This window comes from Eleutherodactylus coqui, chromosome 13 (genome assembly GCF_035609145.1).
Source record: "Eleutherodactylus coqui strain aEleCoq1 chromosome 13, aEleCoq1.hap1, whole genome shotgun sequence".
In the NCBI taxonomy this organism is placed as follows: domain Eukaryota; kingdom Metazoa; phylum Chordata; class Amphibia; order Anura; family Eleutherodactylidae; genus Eleutherodactylus; species Eleutherodactylus coqui.
The window spans coordinates 62066773-62091730 of NC_089849.1; the positions used below are offsets into that span (position 1 = coordinate 62066773).

A 24958-nucleotide genomic window follows, 5' to 3' on the forward strand; every position below is an offset into this window, starting at 1 on the left:
GGACAACCTTGGTGTCCCAAGTATTTAGTACTATCTAAAACTGCCAATAGCCACACATTGCTCCTGAGCCACTGGTTATAGAGCCGTTACAACCACTCGTAGTTTGCCCTTGGTACGCATTTCATAGACTGGCCCAAATAATCTCTCTCCGTGTTGCAGAAGTGTGACAAACCAAGTTTCCAAAAGACCTAGTTATTTGGTGCTCATGCCTTAGTCTCATCTATGTTTATCGGAGCCCTACTGTCTCACTACTGGAAAATATTAAATAAAAATGCCCCCCAGAGTGGTCTAAATGGCTTGTAGAGTCTTTAGTAGAGGTTCCCAACCAGTAGCTTGGATACCACGTGTGGCTCATGGTCCCTTGCTGCGTGGCTCGCCTGACCACAGCTACAGGAAAATGACTTTATTGTAGACATATTCTCAACACCAACTGGGCCAACACCAATCCACATTGCGTAATACTAGTGTCAAACTTCACATCAAAATCAGCAAGTGTTTGGTCCCAACACACATCATGTAGTCAAGATCACAACTATGGTCCTACTACATCACATCTTGCTGCTGCTGTAAGAGAATGCAATCACATTAGGACCCAGAAGGTACCGCAAATGTAACCCAACAATTACAAGAAATCCCATCAGGTTTGGATTTCTTGTGTTAGTAGGGTCATAAAAAAATTGAGCGCAGAAAAAGACCACATGGTCCATCTAGTCTGCCCTTGTAATATTTCCTTTTTATTATTCTCTTAGAGCTAATGCCCATGGCTGGATCACGGTGTTTCACCGCCGCTATTAGGTTCTATTGAACCTACTAGCTCAATGTACACGCTGCGGAATTCTGCAGCGTGAAATTACCTGCGGGATGTCCTATTTTCCACGGGAATACGCACAGACGGCTTCCATTGTAGTCAATGGATGCCGCCCGTCACACTATACTTCCACTGTAACACAGCGGAAGTATATTGTGAATATGCGCCCCGCCCACCACCGGCAGCGTCATGTGACACGGAGGGCGCGTCATGCGCTGTACCGTGCCTGCGCGCCAGCAATGACATGCGGATGCTACGCAGCGGATCTGGAGGTGAGTATGGGGTCTTTGGGGGGGGCGCCATGACGGACTCCATTGCGGTATTCCGCTTGCGGAGCCCGTCACGGCCATGGGCATGAGCCCTTAGGATAGAGCTATACTTGTCCCAGGATGCTTGAATTAATTTATTGTTGATTTTCCAACCACGTCTGCTGGAAGTTTGTTCCAAGCATCTACTGCTATTTCAGTAAAAAATATATTTCCCAATGTTGCTTCTGATTTTTTTTCCCCCCCAATCAAACTCCAATTGCGCCCCCTTGCTCTAGTGTTTAGTTTCCTAATAAAATCACTTCCCTCCCAAACCTTATTTTTACCTTTCAATTCATTTATTTGTTTTAATCAACGCTCCCCCCCCACCTCCAATCTTTATTCCTGTAACATACATAAAGGTTTCCATTATGTCCTCCTCTCCCTTCTTCCCTCCTGTTACATATATAAAGGTTTCCATCATGTCCCCCTCTCCCTTCTCTCCTCCTGTAACATATATAAAGGTTTCCATCATGTCCTCCTCTCCCTTCTCTCCTCCTGTAACATATATAAAGGTTTCCATCATGTCCCCCTCTCCCTTCTCTCCTCCTGTAACATATATAAAGGTTTCCATCATGTCCTCCTCTCCCTTCTCTCCTCCTGTAACATATATAAAGGTTTCCATCATGTCCTCCTCTCCCTTCTCTCCGCCTGTAACATATATAAAGGTTTCCATCATGTCCTCCTTCTCCTGTCTCTCCTCCTGTAACATATATAAAGGTTTCCATCATGTCCTCCTCTCCCTTCTTCCCTCCTGTAACATATATAAAGGTTTCCATCATGTCCTCCTCGCCCTTCTCTCTTCCTGTAACATATATAAAGGTTTCCATCATGTCCCCCTCTCCCTTCTCTCCTCCTGTAACATATATAAAGGTTTCCATCATGTCCCCACCCTCTCCCTTCATTCCTCCTGTAACATATATAAAGGTTTCCATCATGTCCCCCTCTCCCTTCTCTCCTCCTGTAACATATATAAAGGTTTCCATCATGTCTCCCCTCTCCCTTCTTCCCTCCTGTAACATATATAAAGGTTTCCATCATGTCCCCCCTCTCCCTTCTCTCCTCCTGTAACATATATAAAGGTTTCCATCATGTCCCCCCTCTCCCTTCTCTCCTCCTGTAACATATATAAAGGTTTCCATCATGTCCCCCTCTCCCTTCTCTCCTCCTGTAACATATATAAAGGTTTCCATCATGCCCCCCTCTCCCGTCTCTCCTCCTGTAACATATATAAAGGTTTCCATCATGTCCCCCTCTCCCTTCTCTCCTCCTGTAACATATATAAAGGTTTCCATCATGTCTCTCCTCCTGTAACATATATAAAGGTTTCCATCATGTCCTCCCTCTCCCTACTTTCCTCCTGTAACATATATAAAGGTTTCCATCATGTCCCCCTCTCCCTTCTCTCCTCCTGTAACATATATAAAGGTTTCCATCATGTCCCTCCTCTCCCTTCTTCCTTCAAGATATACAAATTCAGTTACTTAAATCTTTTCTGATAAGTTTTTTTGTTCTTGAGACCTTCCACCATTTTTGATGTCCATCTTTGGACTTGTTCTATCTTATCACTGTCTTTCTGTAGATGAGGTCTCAGACTCCAGGTGTGGTCCTACCAAAGCTTTATATAGTGAGATCACAATCTCCCTCTTTCTACTGGCAATACCTCCTAGCTATGCAGCCAAGCATCCTACTTGCTTTCTTTGCTTCTTGAACACACTAGGGACTCCTTTTGAGACTGTCCTAAATCAAAATCCCTAAACAGTTGCGTGTGGCAACTTGACGTTGCATTGCGACTCACACTTACCTTAGGATGTGATGTAGCAGGGCCATAATGCGATCTTTGGCCATACAATGTGTATCGTAGCCAAGATGACAGTGTAGCCCTAGCTTACAAATTTTCTCCTTCATTTTTGAGCTTAATACAGCTCCAGACCATCACTAAAAGTTGAATGTGGATCACAAGGTACAAAAGGAACTATGGTCTACAGAAATGTGTCCATCCATGGTTAGAATCCAGATATAACTGAGACTTGGCCAAGGGATTTTCTCATAATGCGTATTGGTTTCCTTGTCAAACAAACCCCAGATCTCCAGTTTTGAATGATCAAGTGGTTATTAATAGATGGTTGACAAAGTCTTTTTACATGTCTCAGTATAGCTATAGTACAGGCTTTGGCTATGTTGGTCTGCTTCATGCTACAAAACTAAGTACTTAATACCAGTGAACGTGGACAAAGTCCTCCTGTGAAGTTACAGACCTAGTTGGAAGTCTAGAGTGAAGTCTACATTCGTTGTAGTTACTGCAGCCAAACAGAAAAACTCATGAACCTTAAAGTGGCCAAAAACTTGTTTTGATTCCCGGAACCTCTTGCAGGCATCTGGTTCAAAGTTCTGGATGTTCATCACCAGCGAGGCTCAGGTCTGCCGGTCTTTCCACTGTTTTGCTACCAGTACAACATTGACAGCCCTGCAGGTGCTCTTACTTTAATATGCTTTCTGAGGACCTTAGCAGCGTTTATTTTTCAGTTTCCTATTTGGAAACATTGGAGTAATGGAAGTTTTTGGGCAGGATTGCCTTGTTTATACAGTTCTACTTGTTAAAAAAGCAAGTCCAACATCAGCATTTATGAAAAACAGGACACATTAAGCTGTAGTTAATAGTAAAAGGATTTCTGGCATTTGTGGATGGAAAAAGACAATTTGGAAAGGAGTTTTAAGGGATGTTAAACAACTTTCTGCTCCCCCCTGGCTCAATTTGCACATGATCTGTGATTCTTTCCCTGGGACTTTATGAGCTTTCAGAGATGTTTCATGTGGCTGTAGCGGCAGAAGGGAGCTGGAAGCTGGATTATCTGGAATAACCTCCACCATGGGGTGTTGCTAGTCTGCTGGTATATTATGCCATTTCAGGCCAACTTTTTTTTGCTTCTCGTAAACTTGTGCTTTATGGTCAGTATTGACTTGTAGACTTCACGTCAGGGGGACTCAATCAACTCCCCGGTATTCATTTAATTAAATTTACCTAATACTCTGCTTTTAATAATGTGGTGTTTCTTTTACAATATGCCCATTGCCTTTATATAGCAATGGAAGTCATTTTGCGGTTGGAACTAATATTTGAGAGATACATTGTGCCTCTGGATTTCATGACATCACCACCTTTCTTGGGAAAATTTCTAAATTTCTTTAGCTCCTGAGTTTCATTTTGGACATCCGTGTGGGTTCCTAGCTTTAACTAGTCATCACTAGTATGCTCCTTTGAGTCAAATGGATGTCAAAGAGCTGGTTTCATAGCCTATCTATTGGCCACAATGGAGAATTGCTAAAAAAAAAGTATCTCTCACTCTGAAGGACCTGGTCAGTTCATGTGTTACTTGGTCAACCATTTACTTTAAAGGGGCTGTCTAGGACTTTTGGGACTTTTACAGTTGATGAACCAATCAATAGTAAAAGTCTAGGACAACTTTAATGGCTATGCGAACATAAAATGTTTGGAGAAATGGTTGTAAATGTTTTAAGAACTGTCAAGCCGAAGATTCAGGTTGAACTGTTCGCCGTCCATGGTTTGGTCTTCCACGGTTTGGGGACATGGCAACAGTCAGATTGGTAAGCACTTGGTATGAATGCTGCTTAGCAATGCTTGGCTTCCCCTAGCGGCGCTGTTGGCTGAAGCACAACAGTACCACTAGATTTAACATAGGAACTTTGACCTGGCCTGACATCACTCAATGTATCAAACTCAACTTTTATGATTTTATGGCGGTGGTGAGGATATCACAAATCCAACGACACCAAAAGCATCCACCAAAGGTCACGCAAAGGGGTCAGTGTGGGGCAAGAAAAAGCCTGTAGACTTTTTTTTATATTGGATGTAGGATAGGGATTATTCTAGAGACTTTATAAGTAAATGGGTTGATTGATAAATGCTTGATACATTGAGAAACATTCATGGTGGACTCTGTTGAAGTCGATGATTAAAGGTGTATTTCCATCCCAGTCAAACTGCTTCCATAACTCCCGAGTTGCAGAACTCGCTGTACTATGTGTTTTTCATAACTCACATTCACTTCTATTCATAGAATGGCCAGTTCATCTGTTTCTGTAATCCCAACCATCGCTGACCATGGAGGTGAGCCAGGATAGGGTTGTGGGGTCTTTCCCCATCCTGTCAATAAGTGTGAGCCCCAGATGTGGGACCTGGATTTAGCAGACATTTATAGCATGCTGTATCTTGTCAATTTACCATAAATATTTGAGGCGGAAATACCCCTTTAAGAACCAAATTTTTAGACAATAGGAGAAGTTAACTAAATGTTTCAAAATTCTGGTTCCATTTCAATAAAAAAAACTAACTTGCCTGCCTTGCAACACATTTATAGTGTGTATTGGACACTTTCTACATCCCGCTCACCAAGGGGGCATGGCTTAGTGGAGAATGGGCATGGGCTGTCAGGAAAGAGGTGTGACATCATGTGTTAAAATTTTGATGCAAAATCAACAATTTGGATCTTTTTACACAGTATCGCGGGAATCTGAATGACAACCATTCACTGTAAATGCCGTCAGCGACTGAGTGACAAACGGTCATTCGTTTTGTTTCTGCAAGCATAAAAACTGCACTACGATTGGCCGGTGTACAGGGGCAGTCATTCACCAATGAACGACTGCCTGTTTACTGTGCAGGCAGGAATGATCCCCGATACGCTCCACCTCCATTCACTGAGCGCTGTGTAAAAACACAGGAGTGATTATCGCTGAGACCACTATTGGGCACATCTGCGCCCAACAGTTTTTCCCAGGTAAAAGGGCTTTGGGTGGCATAAAGTTGGGCATAGATATCTAAATATGCACCAAATTTCTCACCCTGTACGAGCCCTTGTGATACATTTGGTGCATTTGTAGACTGCCTGGTCCAAATTCGTACTTTTAGACATGATTAGCAAATCTGCCCCACTGTATATTAGGAAGGTCCTAAGCTGTATGTTGCTTTGAGTCTCCTTTGTGAAAACAACAGATTGAACCCCCTATAATATAGACTTCTCTTTATGGCTGTTACATCATTAGCAAAAGCCTGAGTGCTTTAATCAGTCAAAAAAAAAAAAAAATGGAAGCCGGATCCTAACGCTGGAGCAGAAAACATAGACGAATCTCTGGGGACCCTTTTGGATAATGAAATATTTGCTTTTCAGATTATGCCATTTTTATATCTTTATGGAATAATAGTTGCCCTTAAGGCACTGCTTTCTTTTTAACAGCACATAAAATATAAATCTCTCAAGCTCCTTGGCCCACCCAGTCTGTACCCCCCTCCTACCTGCTATAAAAGAAACCTCAGACCTGGCGTGGCAAAACCCTGTAGAGCCTAGGAGCCAGTCTGACGGAGTCCATAGAGAGCTCTGTAATGACGATGGGAAGCTATTTGCCAGTAATAAAGGCTTTGGGGAGTTGATTGGGCTCTACGAACACACTGGATGTAGCCACGGCTTTGACTGTCTATTAAGACGTATATTAACCAGATTTTTACAATGGATTTTATCCTTATTTTTCTGGTTCTACATTTTGTTCTCCATGCCAGATCTGTAAATCCAACTCTCTCCACCTCCTTCTCCCTATATCCTTGAGGCATTCTCATAGGTACGCAAAACCGGGTGCTGCCACCTTACTGCAACCCCTCCAGATTGATGTGCACTCGTCTAGATGATACATGGGATTACAGCTCTGGTGTGGAGAACCACTTGGCTATAAACATGACTAATTACGTTGTAAGATGAAACATCTGAAGAGGTAATGAATGGTGGTATCTAGAAAAAAAGGAACTACATCCCATGGAGACGTTCCCTCCCTTCTAGAGTTGTGTGCCGATTTATAGCATGACTCAAAAGCCCCTTTTATTAACCACACCAAAATCTCGGAACTTGGTTATCTCAATCAGCGGTGGCTGTTGATGACTATGACATGAGGAAAGCATAGACACAAAAACTTGGCCGTGACCAGATAATCCCCCTGACTAGATAAGTTCCTATGAGATTATCTAAACTGAGATGTGACTGAAATCAGAACAAATCGTTATTGTTATGTCAATGGTCACCTAGAATATCACTACAACATTCTTTACAAATTAGGACTAATGCAAGATGTCCTATTAAGAGTGAGTTAAATTAAAGGGGGTGGGGAAATTTTTTAGGACCTTTCCCCCCCAATACACATTGGTGTTTAATTGGCAGAACCCACTGATAATGACAGAGCAAACTCCCATGTGCATGGGGGCTTCTCAACCTTCTGTCGAGAGATAATGTATGGAGAAATAAGGATTGGGGAAAGTTGACTTTCAATTTCCAAGCCTTTTGTTGCCCAGGAGATAAGTCGCCCCTGGAGCTGTCTGGTTGAGGCTTGTAGGGTACTTCTTCAGTTGTCTAAGTGCCCGACAGCCATCTCAATGATTATATTTCCTGTGCATTTACACAGGAGCGATGATCGCTCAGTGAATAGAGATGAGGCTCACTTGAGATCTCTTATGGCCACCAGCCGCCATTCACTGTGAACAGGCACTTGTTCACAGATGATGCCCGTTCAAATGAGTCGGCGGTCGCTTGGTCTTTAGGTGAGATAAAACCAAGTGACTCCAAGAAGTGAGTGATTCTGAGTGGCCTTTCGGGTTCCATGTTTGGTCGAGATTGACAATCAACCGTTAATGCTCTTTTGAGTGATTACTTGGGCAACTGTCGGTGCATGTAAAAAGGACCCTTATTTCCCTAAACACTTGCTGAGTGGGTTGGGCAAAAGAGGCATTTGTATGCATTGTGTGCTACTTTTTGGCAGCCATTCAGTGATTAGAAATGAAATGTCTAGCCGTGGAGTCACACTAGCGTGTTGTGTCCGTTTTGGCTATCCGTGTCTCTGTTCTGATTTTGGAGTAGAGCGACCAAATTAAACGGATCCATTTTTACCATTAATGAGTTCACATACGCTGATCAGTGGGGTAGACCTAATATCAGACTGTTCCATCTATCGATTGACATGTCACATTGTGTTGGCCAACTAGAGCGATTTAAGGTGTCTTCTCTTCAGGCTGGGTCACATCAGTTTTCTTTTATCCGTTATTAAGGAGTCTTCTTTTTTTTCTTTTTATAACATCAAAATGGATATCTAAGAACTCGTTCACATCAGCGTCAGAGTTTCATTTTGGAACCATGGTTGCTGCTTTTTTCTGGAAAAACATGAAAAACAATAGCACAGCAAGGTGCACTATTTCTTCCTGTAAATTCTGGAAAAATAGCAGATTGCTGGCCTTTAATCAAACAGACCCCATTACAGTCACTAATGTGGATCTGTGCAGCAGGTGGGGCGGATCTGTGCAGCGGGTGGTCTGTAGTCCAAAGTGGGTGGGATGACTGTGCAGTGAGTGGGGTGGGTCGGTCTGTAGTGCACAGTAGGTGGGGTGATCTGTGCAGCGGGTGGGATGGGTCGGTCTGTAGTGCACAGTGGGTGGGGTGGATCTGTTAAGCGGGTGGGTTGGGTTGGTCTGTAGGGCACAGTGGGTGGGCTGCATTCTATGCAGTGGGTGGGGTGGTCGGTCTGTAGTGCGCAGCGGGTGGGATGGGTCGGTCTTGTTGTGCACAGTGGTTGGGGTGGATCTGTGCAGCGGGTGGGGTGGATCGGTGAAGCGGATGGGATGGGTCGGTCTTGTAGTGCGCAGTAGGTGGGGTGATCTGTGTGGCGGGTGGGATGGGTCGGTCTATAGTGTGCAGTGGGTGGAGTGGATCTGTGCAGTGGGTGGATCGGTCTTGTAGTGCACAGTGGTTGGGGTGGATCTGTGCAGCGGGTGGGGTGGATCGGTGAAGCGGATGGGATGGGTCGGTCTTGTAGTGCGCAGTAGGTGGGGTGATCTGTGTGGTGGGTGGGATGGGTCGGTCTATAGTGCGCAGTGGGTGGAGTGGATCTGTGCAGTGGGTGGATCGGTCTTGTAGTGCACAGTGGGTGGGGTGGATCTGTAAAGTGGGTGGGGTAGGTCAGTCTGTAGGGCGCAGTGGGTGGGGTGGATTCTATGCAGTGGGTGGGGTGGTCGGTCTGTAGTGCGCAGCAGGTCGGGTGGATCTGTGAAGCGGATGGAATGGGTTGGTCTTGTAGTGCGCAGTGGGTGGAATGGATCTCCGCAGCAGGTGGTCGGTAGTGGGTGGGGTGGATCTGTACAGCTGGTCGGGTGGGTCAGTCTTGTAGTACCCAGTGGGTGGGATGAGTCTGTCTGTAGTGCCCAGTTAGTGGGGTGGATCTGGGCAGAAGTCAATGGAAATGCATTAAGTTTCAGACTGAACATATACAGTAAACTCCATTTCCTTCTTCCACAACAGGGTAATCGAAGTCCTGTGGATGATCTAGTAGCCGGACCGGTCTGTGGCCAACATAGTAACCAGCTATTCTCCTCTGTAGCTGCCATTCAATAGTTTGGAAAAGTTGAATGACAAAATCTACCCGTAGATACACTGATGGCCTTAAGTTTTTGCTCCTGTATCACTGGATTAATTTGGCGTCTAGGAAAGCTGGGAATTAACCCCTTTGTGGCGGCCAATGCACCTGTTTACTCACCTCATTAATGGGCTTTATACCTGCATATACATCTTTTTAAGGCGGTGACTTGGCTGACTACTAACTACTTTTGATCTGGCAGTTTAACCTGTTACATGCCACAATCAATAGCAACTGCGGCATGTAAGTAGATGATAGGTTCATCCTTCTGTCACCCATCGGCACCTCGCAGTGTAATTGCAATGGTTCCCATGGCAGCCAAAAGCCTGTATAAAGGTCCGTTTACACGCAACGATTATTGCCGAAAATTTGTTCAAACGAACAAATTAGAACGATACTTTTTCAGTGTGAATGCGCAAGAATTGCTCACATTTTTCGTTCCGAGGTTTTTAAGCTGACTTTTCACCATCCCTGGATCGCAGGCTTGTCGTTTCATGTAAATGCTCCCGGCTCACATAAATGTGAAGCTCTGAGCGAGCAGACGATGATGGAATGTTCATGGCTGCATGTTCTGATATTTGCGGACAGCCCGACGCTCTCTAGTGAGGACCATGTGAGAATGAATCTATATTTTTGGGGCTCCCCTCGGTGTCCGTATGAATGTACTCGCTCAGCACAGATCCTTTGCTTCCTATATCGCTTTTCAGTAGTCGGTGCCAACGTGCCAGCTTTAAATAGTTTGTGCTATGTGCGGCTGACGTTTGGGAATGCACCGGAAGTCACACTGCCACTTTAGTGCTGGGTCTTCTGCTAATGTTACTCAATGACCAGCAGACAATATAATACTTCCTTCCCAAATGTCAGAGTGCAATCTCTAACCCATTAACCCAGGGACTAATTTTAGACTCGATCTTTGCGCTGCTCCTTATTTTTCCCACTTTAGGAAGTATTCACCCGGAGCGGTGTTGTGCGTCGGTGTAAGAGTGAAGACTGTTTGGTCAGCAGGTGTATCCTTGAGAATGCCACTGTTAATTGGCACAGCTGCACCTGTTTGTTAATTGGGCACGACGTGCAATGAGCGTTACATCCTATGCCAGCAGTGGGATTCATTACATAGGAGAGAGGGGTCCCATAGCAAAAGATAAACATGCCAGCCGGGACATAAGAGGCTTGTGCTTTCTCTCCTTTATACCCTTCAGGTTAGTTTTATACCCCCTTGTTTGGTGACCATGCATTCTGCTAGACAAGGGAGTCCGCTATAGGGTTTTGGGTGACTAGTCAGGGATTAGGCTTTCCAACTTTGCCACCGAAAATTACCGGACAAGTTTAAAGGTGGCATGGCCTATGGGTGTGGGTAGGGGCATGGCTTATCACAGCATATGTTTTTACCTTTGTAGTTTCAGTGATCCCAGTGGTATTAGTACCCCCTTTATTGGCTCCAGAAGTGATGGGGCTCTTGGGAGTAATAGTGGACCATTTTAGTAGCCCCAGCAGTAATGGTGACTCATGGCCCTAATAGCAAGAGTGGCCCTTTACAGTGGCCCCAGCATTAATAGCAGTCCTATACAGTGGCCCCAGTAGTAATAGGGCCCTCTTTAGTGGCCCCAGCTGTAGTAGTGCCTCGTAGCCCCAACAGCAATAGTGGCTCCAGCATTAATAGTGGCCCCAGTACTAATAGTGACTCATGGCGCCAACAGCAATAGGTGCCCCAGCAATAATGGTGGCCCTCTATAGTGGCCCCAGTACCAATAGTGACTCATGGCCCCAACAGCAATAGGGGCCCCAGCCTTAATAGTGACCCCAGTACTAATAGGGCCCTCTTTAGCAGCCCCAGTACTAATAGTGACTCATGGCCCCAGCAGTAATAGTTGCCCTCTTTATTGGCCCCAGCAGTAATAGCAGCCCTTTTTAGTGGAGACTGTAGTAATATGGCCCTTTTAGTGGCCCCATCAGTAATAGTAACCCCAGCAGAAAGTTGTATAGAAAGTCGTGTGAAAGTGGCTTCTATACAACTACATGCTTCCATCATATCCCATAGAGCGGTCTTCAAGACGATGACTTGCGTAATCGTTTACCCATTGGCCTCTTCATGGTTTTAACAAGATCTCGGACTTTGCTGGCGGGACACAAGACATTTCTCACCCATCTAGTATGTGTCTGCGGTAGTGGCGGTGCTTGCATTCTCTGACTCCAGTCCATTAGAATGATGCAGGTGCAGTCGCTGACCTTTCCCAAAGTCTCTGATCATGTTTTATTGCTATATAAATGAGGACTAGTGGATCGGCTTTCAGTTTCACAGCTACAGGCGAGCGCTCACTTTTCTGCTTACAGTGCACCGAGAACTTGACACTCTTCAATCGCTATCTGACTCTACAGAGGCTGTGTTCGCACACCGGAGATGCCAGGCACAAGGTGCAGAAAGACTCGTTCCATGCTTGTCAATGAGGGTGTGCAAGGAATTCTGCAAACCCCGTGAATGGGACAGAAATGTATCCAACAAGGGTTGTACATAGCGAATAGCAGGAAGGGTTAATATAAAAAAGTAACACTTCAACCCCCCCACCCCCCTCCATGTCTTTTGCTGCCATTTAACTAGTCCAGGAGATTGTTGGGTCTGCGTGCCATCCTATTGTCAGCCAGCTGGATGGGCGCCAGTGTTATATGCTGTTAACCTCTAATGAAAATTGACTCGGAATTTATAATTGTCCATCTTTCACAATAGTATCATGCGAGACTTCGAATTCCGTCTCCAGCGCTCGTCGTAAAGGTGAAATTGAGAATCTCGGCAGATTGCATTGCTATGAATTAGTAAAAAAAAGTGCAATTCAGTTTGTAAAATCTCAATATTAAATGGCTTTATTAACCCTTTACAGTGGGGATCATCATCGTATTACCGGCATTTTCCATTCCGGGTTCGAAGTGTTTTTTATTTTTTAAAGCACCAACTTGCATTATCTTTATTAGCTTTTAGTGGTAGATGAAATCTATTGTCCACTGTTATCAGCCACTTGAGGCTGACTATAGTGTTTTTCAGTGGGATTAATGGCAGGAAATCCAGGAAAATGCCTGATCACTACTTTTATCTTGCAGACTGTTACATACATATGTGTGAATGATATTAGCAGCGTGCCGTGTGATTTGAGGGTTATTTAAAAAAAAAAATATATATATATATATATATATATATATATATATATATATATATATATATATATATATAATATAATATATATAATTATAGTAAATCAGGTTTTTGGTTTTTTTTGTATTTTAATCACTAATTTTATTTTTCCTTTTTTTTTGTTTTTGTGTGCAGCTCAAGTACCAGACGGAGATGAACAGTTTCTGCAGGACCTGCAGTCAGAAAATCGTAAGTAACCGTTCAAGTTTCGCTCATTGTTATAGAAGAATAAGCCACAAATGTGAAATAAGATTGGCTTGTGCGTGGCAGGGGCGCTGCAGCGAGAGCACGGGGTTAACGGTTTCAAGGACGGCGGAACGTTTCCATGGGGGAGTTTGCTGGTTACATTCTTTGTAACCATTTGCAGTTTGGATATTCCTTCCATGGAGCAGAACAAAGGTCTCTGGCGCACCAGCTGCTTTTATGCCAGACAAGTAAAAAACGGACAGCCTTCGGCCCCGCGTTGGTCACTGTGACATCGCATTTATGAGATTTGTGCATGAGGTCCTACACATCAGTGATTTAGATTTTTTTTTTTTTTTTTTTTTTTTTTCAATCGAACAACCGAGGTATGTGCAATCACTTTTAACCCAAACCCCTCGCATTCACTGGGACATCACATGGTGGCGAGCGCGATATTAGGCAAAGTTCCACGACCCGATATCGCACTCGCCCGTGTGAAATTAGCCTTAGTGTCATTTTCTGGCGAATTTTGCCCATTCGAGTTAATAGTTGTATTAAAAACAATCTGCAGGTAACTATTTCCAGGCCGGTGTCACGCGGACGTCAGCGTATTTGCACCGCTTATTAATGCAATCGGCATTGTTTATTTGCAAGTGCGGGTTTTACTGTACTTCTTGTACTTGCAAAAAAACATGCAACCATGCCCCCCCCCCATTCATTAAAATGGGTAATTAAGTCAATTAGTTCAATATGTGCAGGAAAATAGAGCATTCTGCATGACCGACTTGCGCAGGTAAGATACGTGCATGTGAAATCAATGGGTTCTATTCACTGCATATTGCGTGCAAAAATTTTGCATGCACAAATCCGCCCGTGTGACGCAGGCCCGCTGCATGTTACCATGGGGACCAAAAAATAAATAAACATGAAAAAGGAGGCGCAGAGCCTGTATATTTTGCGTTTGTTTAATACGTTTGAAAAAAGATGCAAAATGGATGGAAACCGCGCGTAAAAGTCGCGAAAACACAGGAAAATCGCATGAAAAATCAGAACGCTTTTTACAGACCAAAATCACAATCGGACGTACATGTGAAGCCTTAAAAAAACGGACGGACTGACCACATACAGATCGTACGCAGTCGCGGAGGGAAGAATGTTTGTTTTTCGTGGACCAACACAGATGAGTTTTTCTTGAAGGCCTTTTCATAAATGTCTCCCGTTGAGTCTCTTGTGAAAGTCAGAGACTTCCTAGTATTAAGTCTGTATTCTGTGCATTGTGCTGCTGATCGCTGACCAGATGGAGCCTGTCTGACATACGGACCTATCTGGTGGAACAAGAACCGCCGTTGGGGTCATGTGTTCATTTTTACATGTATGTTACAAGCTACATAAACACCAAAATGATTGAGTTCTGTTGTCTCCAGCCCAAGTATCGTCACTGGAGCCCCTAGACTCAAGTCGCTTGAGCAAAGGGGATGAACGTAATACTAGGAACCCCCTGCTCTAACGCTGAGGGAATCCCAATGGGATTAGTTTCATGACTCAAAATCATTTAAAGGGGTTGTCCTACGAAATGGTTATCCCCATCCACAGGATGGCCTGCACACGAACAGAGTTTGTCGTCTAGGTAGTTTGCAACATACTTGGGATGGATCTACACACACATTTAGACCTTGTGATTGGGCAAAATCAGTGTGCTGAAATTTCAACAAAGATCTACGTTAAGGCCTCATGTCCACGGGGAAAATCAGGCCCGCCACGGATTCTCCATGCAGAATCCTGCAGCGGGTCCCTCCTTTCCCACGGACATGAGGCTAAAAAATAAGCATTACTCACCTGTCCGGACGCTGCAGATCTGCCCTCCGTCACGGCCGGATCTTCTTTCTTTGGCACGGCTTATGTGCTCGGCACGCCAGCAGCGTGCCGCACGCATGCGCCGGGCACTCCGGATCACAGGGGTGTGCGGGTGTGCCGCGGATCCGGACGGCTTCCATAGGCTTCAATAGAAGCCTGCGGGAGACCCGCACTAAAATGGAGCATGCTGCAGGGGATTTCCCGCACACGCAATCCGCGCCTCAAGGGAAAATGACATCCGCAGGTATTTAATTACCTGCAGGTGTCCAATGCATCCCTATGGGGCGTGGATCACACGGATCACGCGGATCAACCTAAGGGCGCCCACCCACTGGCGATGTTTTTTTTTTTTTTTTCCTTTGCGTTTTGCGTTTTTTCTCAAGAGCAATTAGTATAGAATGTGTTCCTGTCCACTGGCGTTTTTTTTTTCGGTCTGTTGCAATTTTTAACATAGGAACTGTCAGTTGCATATGTGTCCTTATTTTTCTTTTAATGCACCCATGAATGTCAATGGAAATGGCCGCAAAAAATGCCGCGGAAAACGCTGCGTTTTTCACACACGAAAATCGCAAACGCCAGTGGGTGGGCGCCCTAATAGTGTTGAGCGAACCCAACCACTAGGACCCTCATTGCAGCTCCAACTTTGCTAAAAGTTCAGTTCGGCACAAACCGGAACCAAGCTTTTAGCAAAATTCTACCTAAAATTCAGTTCTACTGCTTCGGTTTTGCTCAACACTATACCATAACAGTCTAAGAGCCATTCTGAGTATTATGCAGGGCTTTTTTTTGGCTCTTAGGCAGTGTTATACACCAGTTTTGGGGGGTTTGGTAAACTTTTGGTTTGGTTCAAACTAACCAAACCAAATTTTTCGAAAGTTTAGTCATTACTACACCATGTGAACATATCCTAATGGTGGTTTGCTATGTGGGGACAAAAGTCATGGTTTTCTTTTGGAATTTCCAAACTTTCCCTCTTCCCCATTGGTAAACATTGAGGTTACATGACCAGAAGTCACCATAGAACCCAAACCTAAACAGGTTGTTCAGTTACTGGGGGTATATGGACATGCCAAGGTAAAAAAAAAATCCTAAAGAGGTATTTTCATCTTGACTTTTCATGACCATGATGGGAAAACCCTATGCTCTGTGTCACCTACCTGCCAGAAAGAGCCAAGCTCTTCAGCCCAGCGCTGTTTTTGTATCTCTCATTGAAGTGCTATGGAAATGACAGACAGGAGTTACAGAAGCGGCGTAGGACGATGTCCCTAGCTCTTAATCACTTCAATGGGAGCTACAGAAACTGAGCTCGCCCTTCCTATACTTTCCAACTGGGTGGCCGGTACCCATGCCAGCATTTTTCCATCTCGGCTATGAAGAGCCGAGATGGGAATACCCCTTTAAAGTATTGCAATCCCCCAAAAAAACGGATTCCATCCACTGTGTAGAAAAGAATATTAATTTTCCCATGGCATGTGGTTTTCTCGAATAGATTTTGATGGGTGGTTTTATACCATGCCCCATTGTAGATCCTACATGCAAGTTGGTTCCTCTAGACTGACCCACCCCTACCATACAACCCTTGCGAATGTCAGATTTGATCTTTGTCCTATACCTACCGCCTGCATTGTACTACGCTTTGTTCTATTGACCTCTTGTGTTATAGGCTTGCAATTCTCCCTTCATTAACACAGCAAACAATCTGTAAATGATCCTTTTAGGTGACTGAACAAATTGTGCCGTCTCATAAATGGTCAAGCTGGAGATTTGTAGCTCCACTTACCCACTAAATGCACCAGCCCTTTGCGCCATAGACCTGCCCTAGACTAATGTGTACGATTCCATTAGAGGTCATTAGAGCTCCGACTTCCCGCTCCTCACGTGGATGGAGGACATAGACTCTGTATTGACTGGTTATAGGACACCAGCTGCACACCAGGCAGGCTTTTAACCATGCTGATTTGATAAAAGGAAAGAAAGATTGTTTATTCTTCTCTCATTTCCAACTCCCACGTATGTAAAACTTGGTTGCAAGTTATTTCCTGAAACGGTACGGAGAAGAAACGAAAAATTTTCAAAAATGTAGCAATGCAGGGGTTAAACTGGATAGGTGTGCAGCCGCCTCTATTAATAGGCTTGTGAATGGGGTTGTATGATCCGGCGTGATAAGTTCTCTCCGCAGCCCGGGCTTTCTCCATGTTATGGATGACGTCTTTTCAAAGGGTTTATGTTGCTCCCATAACAGATTGTGTGGCGCTGTTTCGGAAGTGTCTGGTCTGGCCTGTGGGTTTGTCATGCTTAGACTTGTCCCTGAACAATGCACATTGCTTTGTGTGCCCTCGATTTAACCCCTTTCTAGCATAGTTTTGCACAAGTTTTTACCATTACTTTGGAAAAGTTTTTTTTCCTTCCCATTTCTTATAGTGCCAGTGGTGAAATAGATATGATTGACGGCTGTGGCATTATGCCGTGCCCTTAAAAAAATGGCCCCTTCCTTAGGCTTCATACAATTGTACGCTTTTTTAGGGTGAATTTAGCCTCTGTCACTCGGGCAAATGAGACACATGGTCCAGCAAGTATGGCCAGAGCATTATGTATCCTTAACAGCACACTGGGTCAATGTCCTGCAGGGGGTCGTAAAGCTGAAAGTGGTGGTCCACGTTTTCATTATTGAGCCTTGTGTGGCACAGAGTGTTAGGGCAGCAGAAGTGCAGTCCTGAGCTCTGACTTGAAGGTTGCAGGTTCAGGTAGATAGCTTAAGGTTGACTCAGCCTTCTATTCCTCCGATGCAAAAGGAGTACCCAGCTAGCTGGGGTGTAAAAGATGACTGGGGGAGGCAATGGCAAACCACCCCGCAAAAACGATGTGACATCACCCTTGGAGTCTGACACGACTCGGTGCTTGCACCAAGAAACTACATGTGGCTTCTGCATGGGCTGTATTTAGTATGGCGCAGATTTTCATTGCATTCAATAGTGCATCTGCTGCAATTTGGGGTTTAAAGTTCACAGTGGGCGGTCCTATTGGTGATTGACAGTTATCTGCTTATAAGTGCATCTGTCAGTCACTGATAGCTCCGCCCATTGGACTCTTCAGCTCAGAATGTGCAGAGATATAAATGAATAAAATACAAGTTCTACTGAATCTTTCCCCATAAACTATCATTCTGCTCGGCTCCTCCGGCTCCATAACATGATGCCTGCAATTTGGACAGCAAGTTTGAGCTGACAGTTTCCCTTTTAGTATTACTATAAAATCACAAAAACAATGGTATAGCATATGATGCGGTAAGTTACAGTGCAGTAAACTACTATACTGGGTACCACAAAAAAAAAATTCAGAAAATATCCGAATGACTTAATATAAAAATGCCATATATTAAACGATAATATATTAAGCACCTTTTTTAGCTTTAATATACATTTTGTCATATATTAAATTATACTTCTTTTTACTATTCTAGAATATAGATGACATTTTTTTTAAATGAACTAAGCAAGAATAGAGACATCTTCCAGAGAGGGAAATGGAGAGAAGTTGGTCCCATCCTCTTTTTGTGGCTTTTTTTGCACCCTAAAAAAAAAAACCACATTAAAACAAAATACATTCATTTTTCATTTGTGCCGTCGGACATGTGCAGTACAGATTTTAAAAAAAGGTTGCTTTACCCGTGCCATCGCTGGACGATGATGCGGGTACCCGCGACCAATGCACAATGTCATCTGCGGATGGTCCGCAAGTCAGACGGCTTCCATTGACTTCAATAAAAGCCTCAGTGCGGAATCCGCACTAAAATAGAATATGCTGCGATTTTTCTTCCGCTCGCAGAAATCGCAGTTGGTTTCCTCGAGTGTGCAGGAAGAAGCAATTTTATTTTTTATTTTTTCTTCTTCCCTCCATAGCTTGTTACGAACAAAATTTGCTGCGGATCCACGGTTTGTGTGCAGACGTTTTTTTTTCTTTTTTTTTTTTTCCCCCCCCCCCTATGTCCTACACCTAAAGCCTGCTGCGGTTTTGAAGTGCCATGAACCTGAAAAAACACCAAAGCTAAAAAAAACCACACAAACCGCTACTGACTTACAACGAACATAAAGCGTTATGTGCTGGAAAAGGACAAAAATGTGACAAAAATAAAAGTGACATCAGCCAAAATGGGATCTGTGGCCCTTGAGATACATTCCCCTACCATTCTTACTTAGGGTTCTTGACATTGGCAGTTTTTTTGCGCATGTAACTTCGGCGCAGCAGTACGCAATGCATACTTTTCCCGGTGTTCTTTTTATCCTATACCTCAGCAACGCAGGCCGGTATGGAGTAATTGGGATAATGACACCCCCTACAGATTTGCTAAAGCCCCTGCTGAGGACTGACTACCCTAATGACCTCGTCATCCGTGTTCGCTCCCCGCTATGCAGCGATTACTCTGCACTTACTACAGATAAGAGAAAATGGCGAACCCATCTGCCGGACTACTTTATCTGCATTTGTTACTTAGTTAATTCTCCTTATAAAATATTAACACGGCAATAGAGGGGACGGCTCTTAAATACTTCCTTTACAATATGGTGCCTTTAGTTTTGTTGTGTGGAGGAGGCAGAAGGTTTCTGAGCTCCATATAGTTTACAATGATGTACTGGGGAAAGTCCGAATATTTTCAGAATTTTAGGAGGGACACTTCTGAACTATTGCCTCAAGCAACTGCTGGCTTTTTGGACTACAGAATGTCCCACCCAGCCGCCCACGTCTCTTGTGAACCATTGTCTACACAACACCCAGCTCTTATAATTTATACTAGTATGGTACAATGTATCGTAGAATACAACTGGGCTCCTGGCCTCTCAGGAGACTCGAAGTACAGTTCTATGTCTCCGGGCAACACGTCCTTAGACCTCACCGTTGAGGATTATGGTCTACTTGTGAAATCACTTCTGAAACCTCAATTCTCCATCCAAATCAAGCTCACCCAATAGGCACTAATTCTTATCAATCCGGGACTATTTACAAAACAATATTTCAAGTAGACCTCAACCTAAAATAGTCTTGGTGGGTCAATGGCATGACTATGAACTTGCTGTTTAATATGGTTATGGGTGAAGAAAGAGAGAACACTTTTTGGGATTTATTTATGGTGTCCCCAGGGGTTGCCAGGCTTTAGACCCCAGGTCATCGACCCAAGAAAGACCGTTTATGGTTTTTCATTAGTGTGTTTGTGATACTGCACCTTCTCTGATGAGGTCATGTGGGCTTATTGGGGTTTTTCGGGAGTGAGAAAAAAATTCTATGGGCAGCAAATAGTGGAAAATAGGAAAGTTAAGCATTATGGTCCCCTGGTCCAGCATAGAAGTCGCAGTCCCCAATGCTCCAATTCCAGGAGATGAGGCAGTTTGATGCTGCCAAACCGCGCGATTTCCGCCGGGAATACGTCCTGTGAGAACCCAGCCTTAACCTTTCCCTGCCCATGTTATTTTTTTCACTCTGGAAAACCACTTTTAAATACTTTCAGATGGACTTGATCGGTACTTAAAGGGGTTGTCCAGGGTTAGAGAAACCAGGCTGCTTTCTTCCAAACACACCTTTGTCCAGTTGTAAACTAGTAATGGTCTATCCTCAGGATAGGCCATCAGTAGTAGTCTAGTGGGGTTCTGTCAACTAAGACCCCTGCTGATCAGCTATTCTCTTAAGTTTATGCTCTGAGCTGATTTTCTGCAGGAAGCAGACAGCCCCATTCCCACTGCAGTGGTCAGGCTTGGTATTGCAGGCCAAGTTCCTTTTGAATTACAACTTGGCCTGCGATACCAAGCCTGGCCACTGCATTTGGAACAGAGCTGTCTATTTTCTGCAGAAATCATCTCAGTGCATCAAACCAGCAAACAGTTGATCGTGGGGGTCCTGGGAGATGAAACCACCGCCAATCTACTACTGATGGCCTATTCTGAGTATAGGCTATTAATCATTTACAATTGGACAACCCTTTGAAGTCTTTGACCTGGAAAATGACCATTAGGAAGGAATTAAGAGCCATTGGTAGTCTGGACTATATTCCATAAAACAGTACAATTTTCCCTTTGACGGAGCTCCGTACAATACTGTTTACAGGCAGCAATAATCTTAACGCAGTCTGCCCTGAAGGAAGCAGCATCCCCAGTGAGAGCCTTGCAACTGGATTACACCATCCCCTGATGTTTGTCACATGGCTACACTGGGAATCTGCAAACAAGCAATTTCTGTGAGTAGTGAGAGAAGGACCAATAAATACGTCATTGCCTGCTGTCTAATTATGTTGCATATGCATCACTGAGCGCCTCCGCTGTCACAGCCTCCCACAGGAAAATGATGCAAAGACTCTCATTTTTACATTTATCTAAAGTGGATTGTGTTTTATTGCTGAACAAATAGGTTTCCTTGTCCTGCTCATTATTATACTTGTGTTATTGAATCATATATTGTATTGATGCAGAGGTGTAACTTTAAGCTCCTGGGCCCCAATGCAAAACCTGTAGCAGGGCCCCCAACTATAATGCTTTATTCATAGTACTGGGCTCCCTATATGGAGAAGAGAGGCCTTATGGGCCCACTAATGGTCCTAGACCCAGGTGCAACTGCATCCTGTATAGTTACGCCCATTGATGTATATATTAGTAAGGCTAAAAAATGAATAGCTGTATTTAGAAGCCATCCCACCAAAAACATGGGAGCCCCAGGGATCACGAGAACAGACTCCCCATGGTGAATGGAGCGTAGCATGCAAGACTAGCGCTCCACTCACGGTCTCTAGAGATGACTGTGGTCTCCTTCAGTCAGGTAGAGGTGTATAGAGTGGGTTGTTGATCCGGGGATTATTCTGATTGCCAAATTGGGCTCAGGAAGGAATTTTTTACCTTAAATGGGGCTGAGGGGCGACCTAATAACCATGTATAAATATATCAGGGGGCAATACAGGGATCTCTCCCATCATCTGTTTATACCCAGGACTGTGACTGTAACAAGGGGACACTCTTTATGCCTAGAGGAAGGAAGGTTTCTACACCGACATAGAAGGGGGTTCTTTACTGTAAGAGTAGTGAGACTGTGGAACTCTCAGCCTGAAGATGTGCTGATGGTGAACTTGATAAGAGTACAAGAGGGCCTGGACGTATTTCTTGAGCGATACAATATTATATGTTCAGGTCACTGATTAGTTCAGAAGGGTCGGTGATCCGGGGATTATCCCGATTGCCAGATTGGAGTCGGAAAAAAAAAATTTCCCCCTAAAATGAAGAAAATTGGCTTCTACGTCATTGAGTGTAAGAGGCTAAACTGTATGGACGCAGTCTTTTTTTCAGGCTTACACACTATGAAAGTATTGAAATCCTGGAAAACACCATTTAAAGGGTGGTTCTTGCCCTATAAAGTGATGGCACATCACTAAGATATGCATCACCTTAGGATTGGTGGGGTTCCCTACTTTATGCTGAGAATCAACCCTTAGGGCTCATGCCCATGGCCGTGATGGTCGTGCATATTACCACAGCAAATAGGACATACCACAGTTTATTTCACGCTGCGGAATTCCGCAGTGTGAACATTGAGCTATTAGGTTTAATAGAACCTCATAGCTGCGGTGTATCGCCGCGGAAATCCGACCGTGGGCATTAGCTTTGAGTCAACACTGCAGCCCCTTCTAAATGTTCCCTATGTAGCTGCCTTGCTTTTCAGGGAACTGGAACCAACTAGTCGGCCACATTCACTTATGCTGCAGATAGGTAATATCTGCCTGCAACTGATCAGTGGGTCCCCAGAGTAAATTTAACTGGTAGGCCCCAGGCCCCCCCAGTCTGGCATTGATGACCTATCCTAGTGAGATGCCATCACTTTATAGGATGTGATTACTCCTTTAATGTAGGGACGTCACGGCACAGGCTTAGTGATGTGACAGTATAGCAAATAAACAGTGTTGGCTTTTGGGCTTTTTTAGGCCTTCTGGTTGCAACCTCTGCATCCCCTGCCTAGTTGGATATGTTACAAAAACTTCAAGCTTTTAATATGTGAAGTGTTTTCTGCACGCAGGAGGTATGACGCAGCTAAATGAGTTTTTATATCCAGAGGATCAAGAGGTCAGTAGCCAGGCAAGACTTAAACTACGTCATGGAAGGTAGAGTTGGAAAAGGAAAAAACAAACCTAGTAGACTAAAAAAAAAAAAAAAGGAAACTAATGTAAAAGAGTTGCTGCGTTACGTCCATATAACTTTATTGTAAAATTAGTGAAAATGTGGTAAACCTTTAAAAATAACCAGAACATCTAAAATAAGACAATCTAATAATCTCATTCCTCTGTAATATTAATTATTACCCTTCGATAGCGTTTATGTCATGTTACCTGAAATTACCTTGAAATGTCCTCCAGGCCTGTACTTCAAATGTTGGGTGGGTCTTCTAAAGGCATGCCAGACTACTTAAACGTCTTTATAATTGCTGTTAATTGCTAAGTAGGAAGTGCAGTTCATTGCTTTCAGGATTAAACTTGGTGCTGCATAAGATAGCATCAGCCAAGCATTTAATATTAAATAGTAGTACAGGCTGCTAACTCTCCAGTAACTAAGGGCGGCCATAGACATCAGATAGCTGCCAGCTGAATTTGCCATCTTGCCTGGCACCCCAAAACGCATGCCAACATACATGTTCTCTGAATGCAAAGAGGAGAAAAAAGCTGCTGTCAGATTCCTGGAGAACAAAAGGATCATACAGCTGATATCCAACTGTCTGATCCTTAACCCCCCCCCCCCCCCCCGACCCCCTTCCCCGACATCTGCCGTTGAGGGAAGTTGAGAGGCCTCCATACACATTAGATGATCAGCCAGACCTGCCAAATATGGCAGACCTGGAGAAGCTCCATCTAATAAGTATAGATGACTCCTAGGGTTGGAGTCCACAGGCCGCCATGGCCTCCTATATGTGATAATTGATTGGTTTGTTTTTTACTTTTGGGGACCTTTTTGAATATTTTTCCAAACCGCAGAACCATTTGTTGACTACATTACTCACGTACATTGCTAGTGCGTTTTAGCAGACTCTATAGAAGCCATAATCCCTGATTTATGGCTTCTAGAAGTTCCTACTCTACATCTGTGATCTTCTGAAATATGACATCCAATGGGGTATACAATGTAATCAACCCTATTCTATAGAAGCAATGCAGTATCTTACTGCAGTGCCATATGGATCATCATATATCTGCACATGGACTATCTACAACTCCATAGTATAAAGATGCAAGGTTCTGTATTGCCTCAAGCCATGTGTATAAGACATGAAAATGACCTCTTTCCCATTGAATGCTAGATACTATAGAAAAAAATACTGATCTTTTTGTAAATTTATGTAGTCAGAAGTTTTACTGGTTTCTTTTTAGTCCATTTACAGAACCGTTTGTTTTCCTCCCAGTTGCTTTTCACAGCCCTCCGGTGAAAATCAAAAAGGAACAGCCGAGCTCCTGTTCAGACCCCAGTCTTTCATGCAGCCAGAAACCGTTTCAATACCGTAATGGGGAACAGTGCCTTTATGCCAGGTGAGGAATGCGGAGGCTTTACCGCGTGATTTATTAAAAAGTTGCGCAGTTGGATACTAGTTTGTGGATTGGGTTGAAACTGCAGTTAAAACTTTTTATTTCTGTCTACAGTGCCTATGACCAAACATCAAGACAAATCAACATAAAGTCCCCAAATCAGGGTGCTCAAGCGTCCCCAATTCCTCACTTTTCCAGACACGACAGAGGATATGTCAATCCACAGGGCTCATCACAGCCTGTCCAGTCTGGAGGATATCTCATGGAACATGGGTACGTGTAGTTAAGCAGAAATGCTAGCAATGTCACCATCAGCAGAAGTCGTCTTCTCTAGAGGAATCCCATACCTACCTTATGCAAAATCTATGGTTCTCTGAGATGTCTAGCCATTTCTAAACTAAGAAAAAATCATGCCTCTGACACAACCAAACCAGAAGTCTTCTAGAGAAGACTCTGGCTTTGGCTTATATTTCCAGTCATTGTTATAAGGCCTAACATTGATTTGTAGAAATATGGCCTTCCAATAGGTAGCTCTGTAGAGGCATTGTTCCATTTCTGTTATTTGCATATTCAGATTGCACAGAGGTGCATGCATGACCTAATTTGTGTCCTAACATCTTCTAGGT

General features: G+C 44.0%; 1 protein-coding gene across 2 annotated transcripts in view; it reads left to right on the plus strand.

The window, feature by feature from the left end:
• ETV4 (ETS variant transcription factor 4) overlaps positions 1–24958 on the plus strand; it is a 53214-nt gene that overhangs the window by 14802 nt on the left and 13454 nt on the right. For both annotated transcript variants that reach the window (XM_066586507.1, XM_066586508.1), the window contains exons 5-7: positions 12893–12946; positions 24212–24335; positions 24447–24605. In XM_066586507.1, the coding sequence (XP_066442604.1) occupies positions 12893–12946; positions 24212–24335; positions 24447–24605 (337 nt within the window). The remainder of the gene's footprint in view (positions 1–12892; positions 12947–24211; positions 24336–24446; positions 24606–24958) is intronic.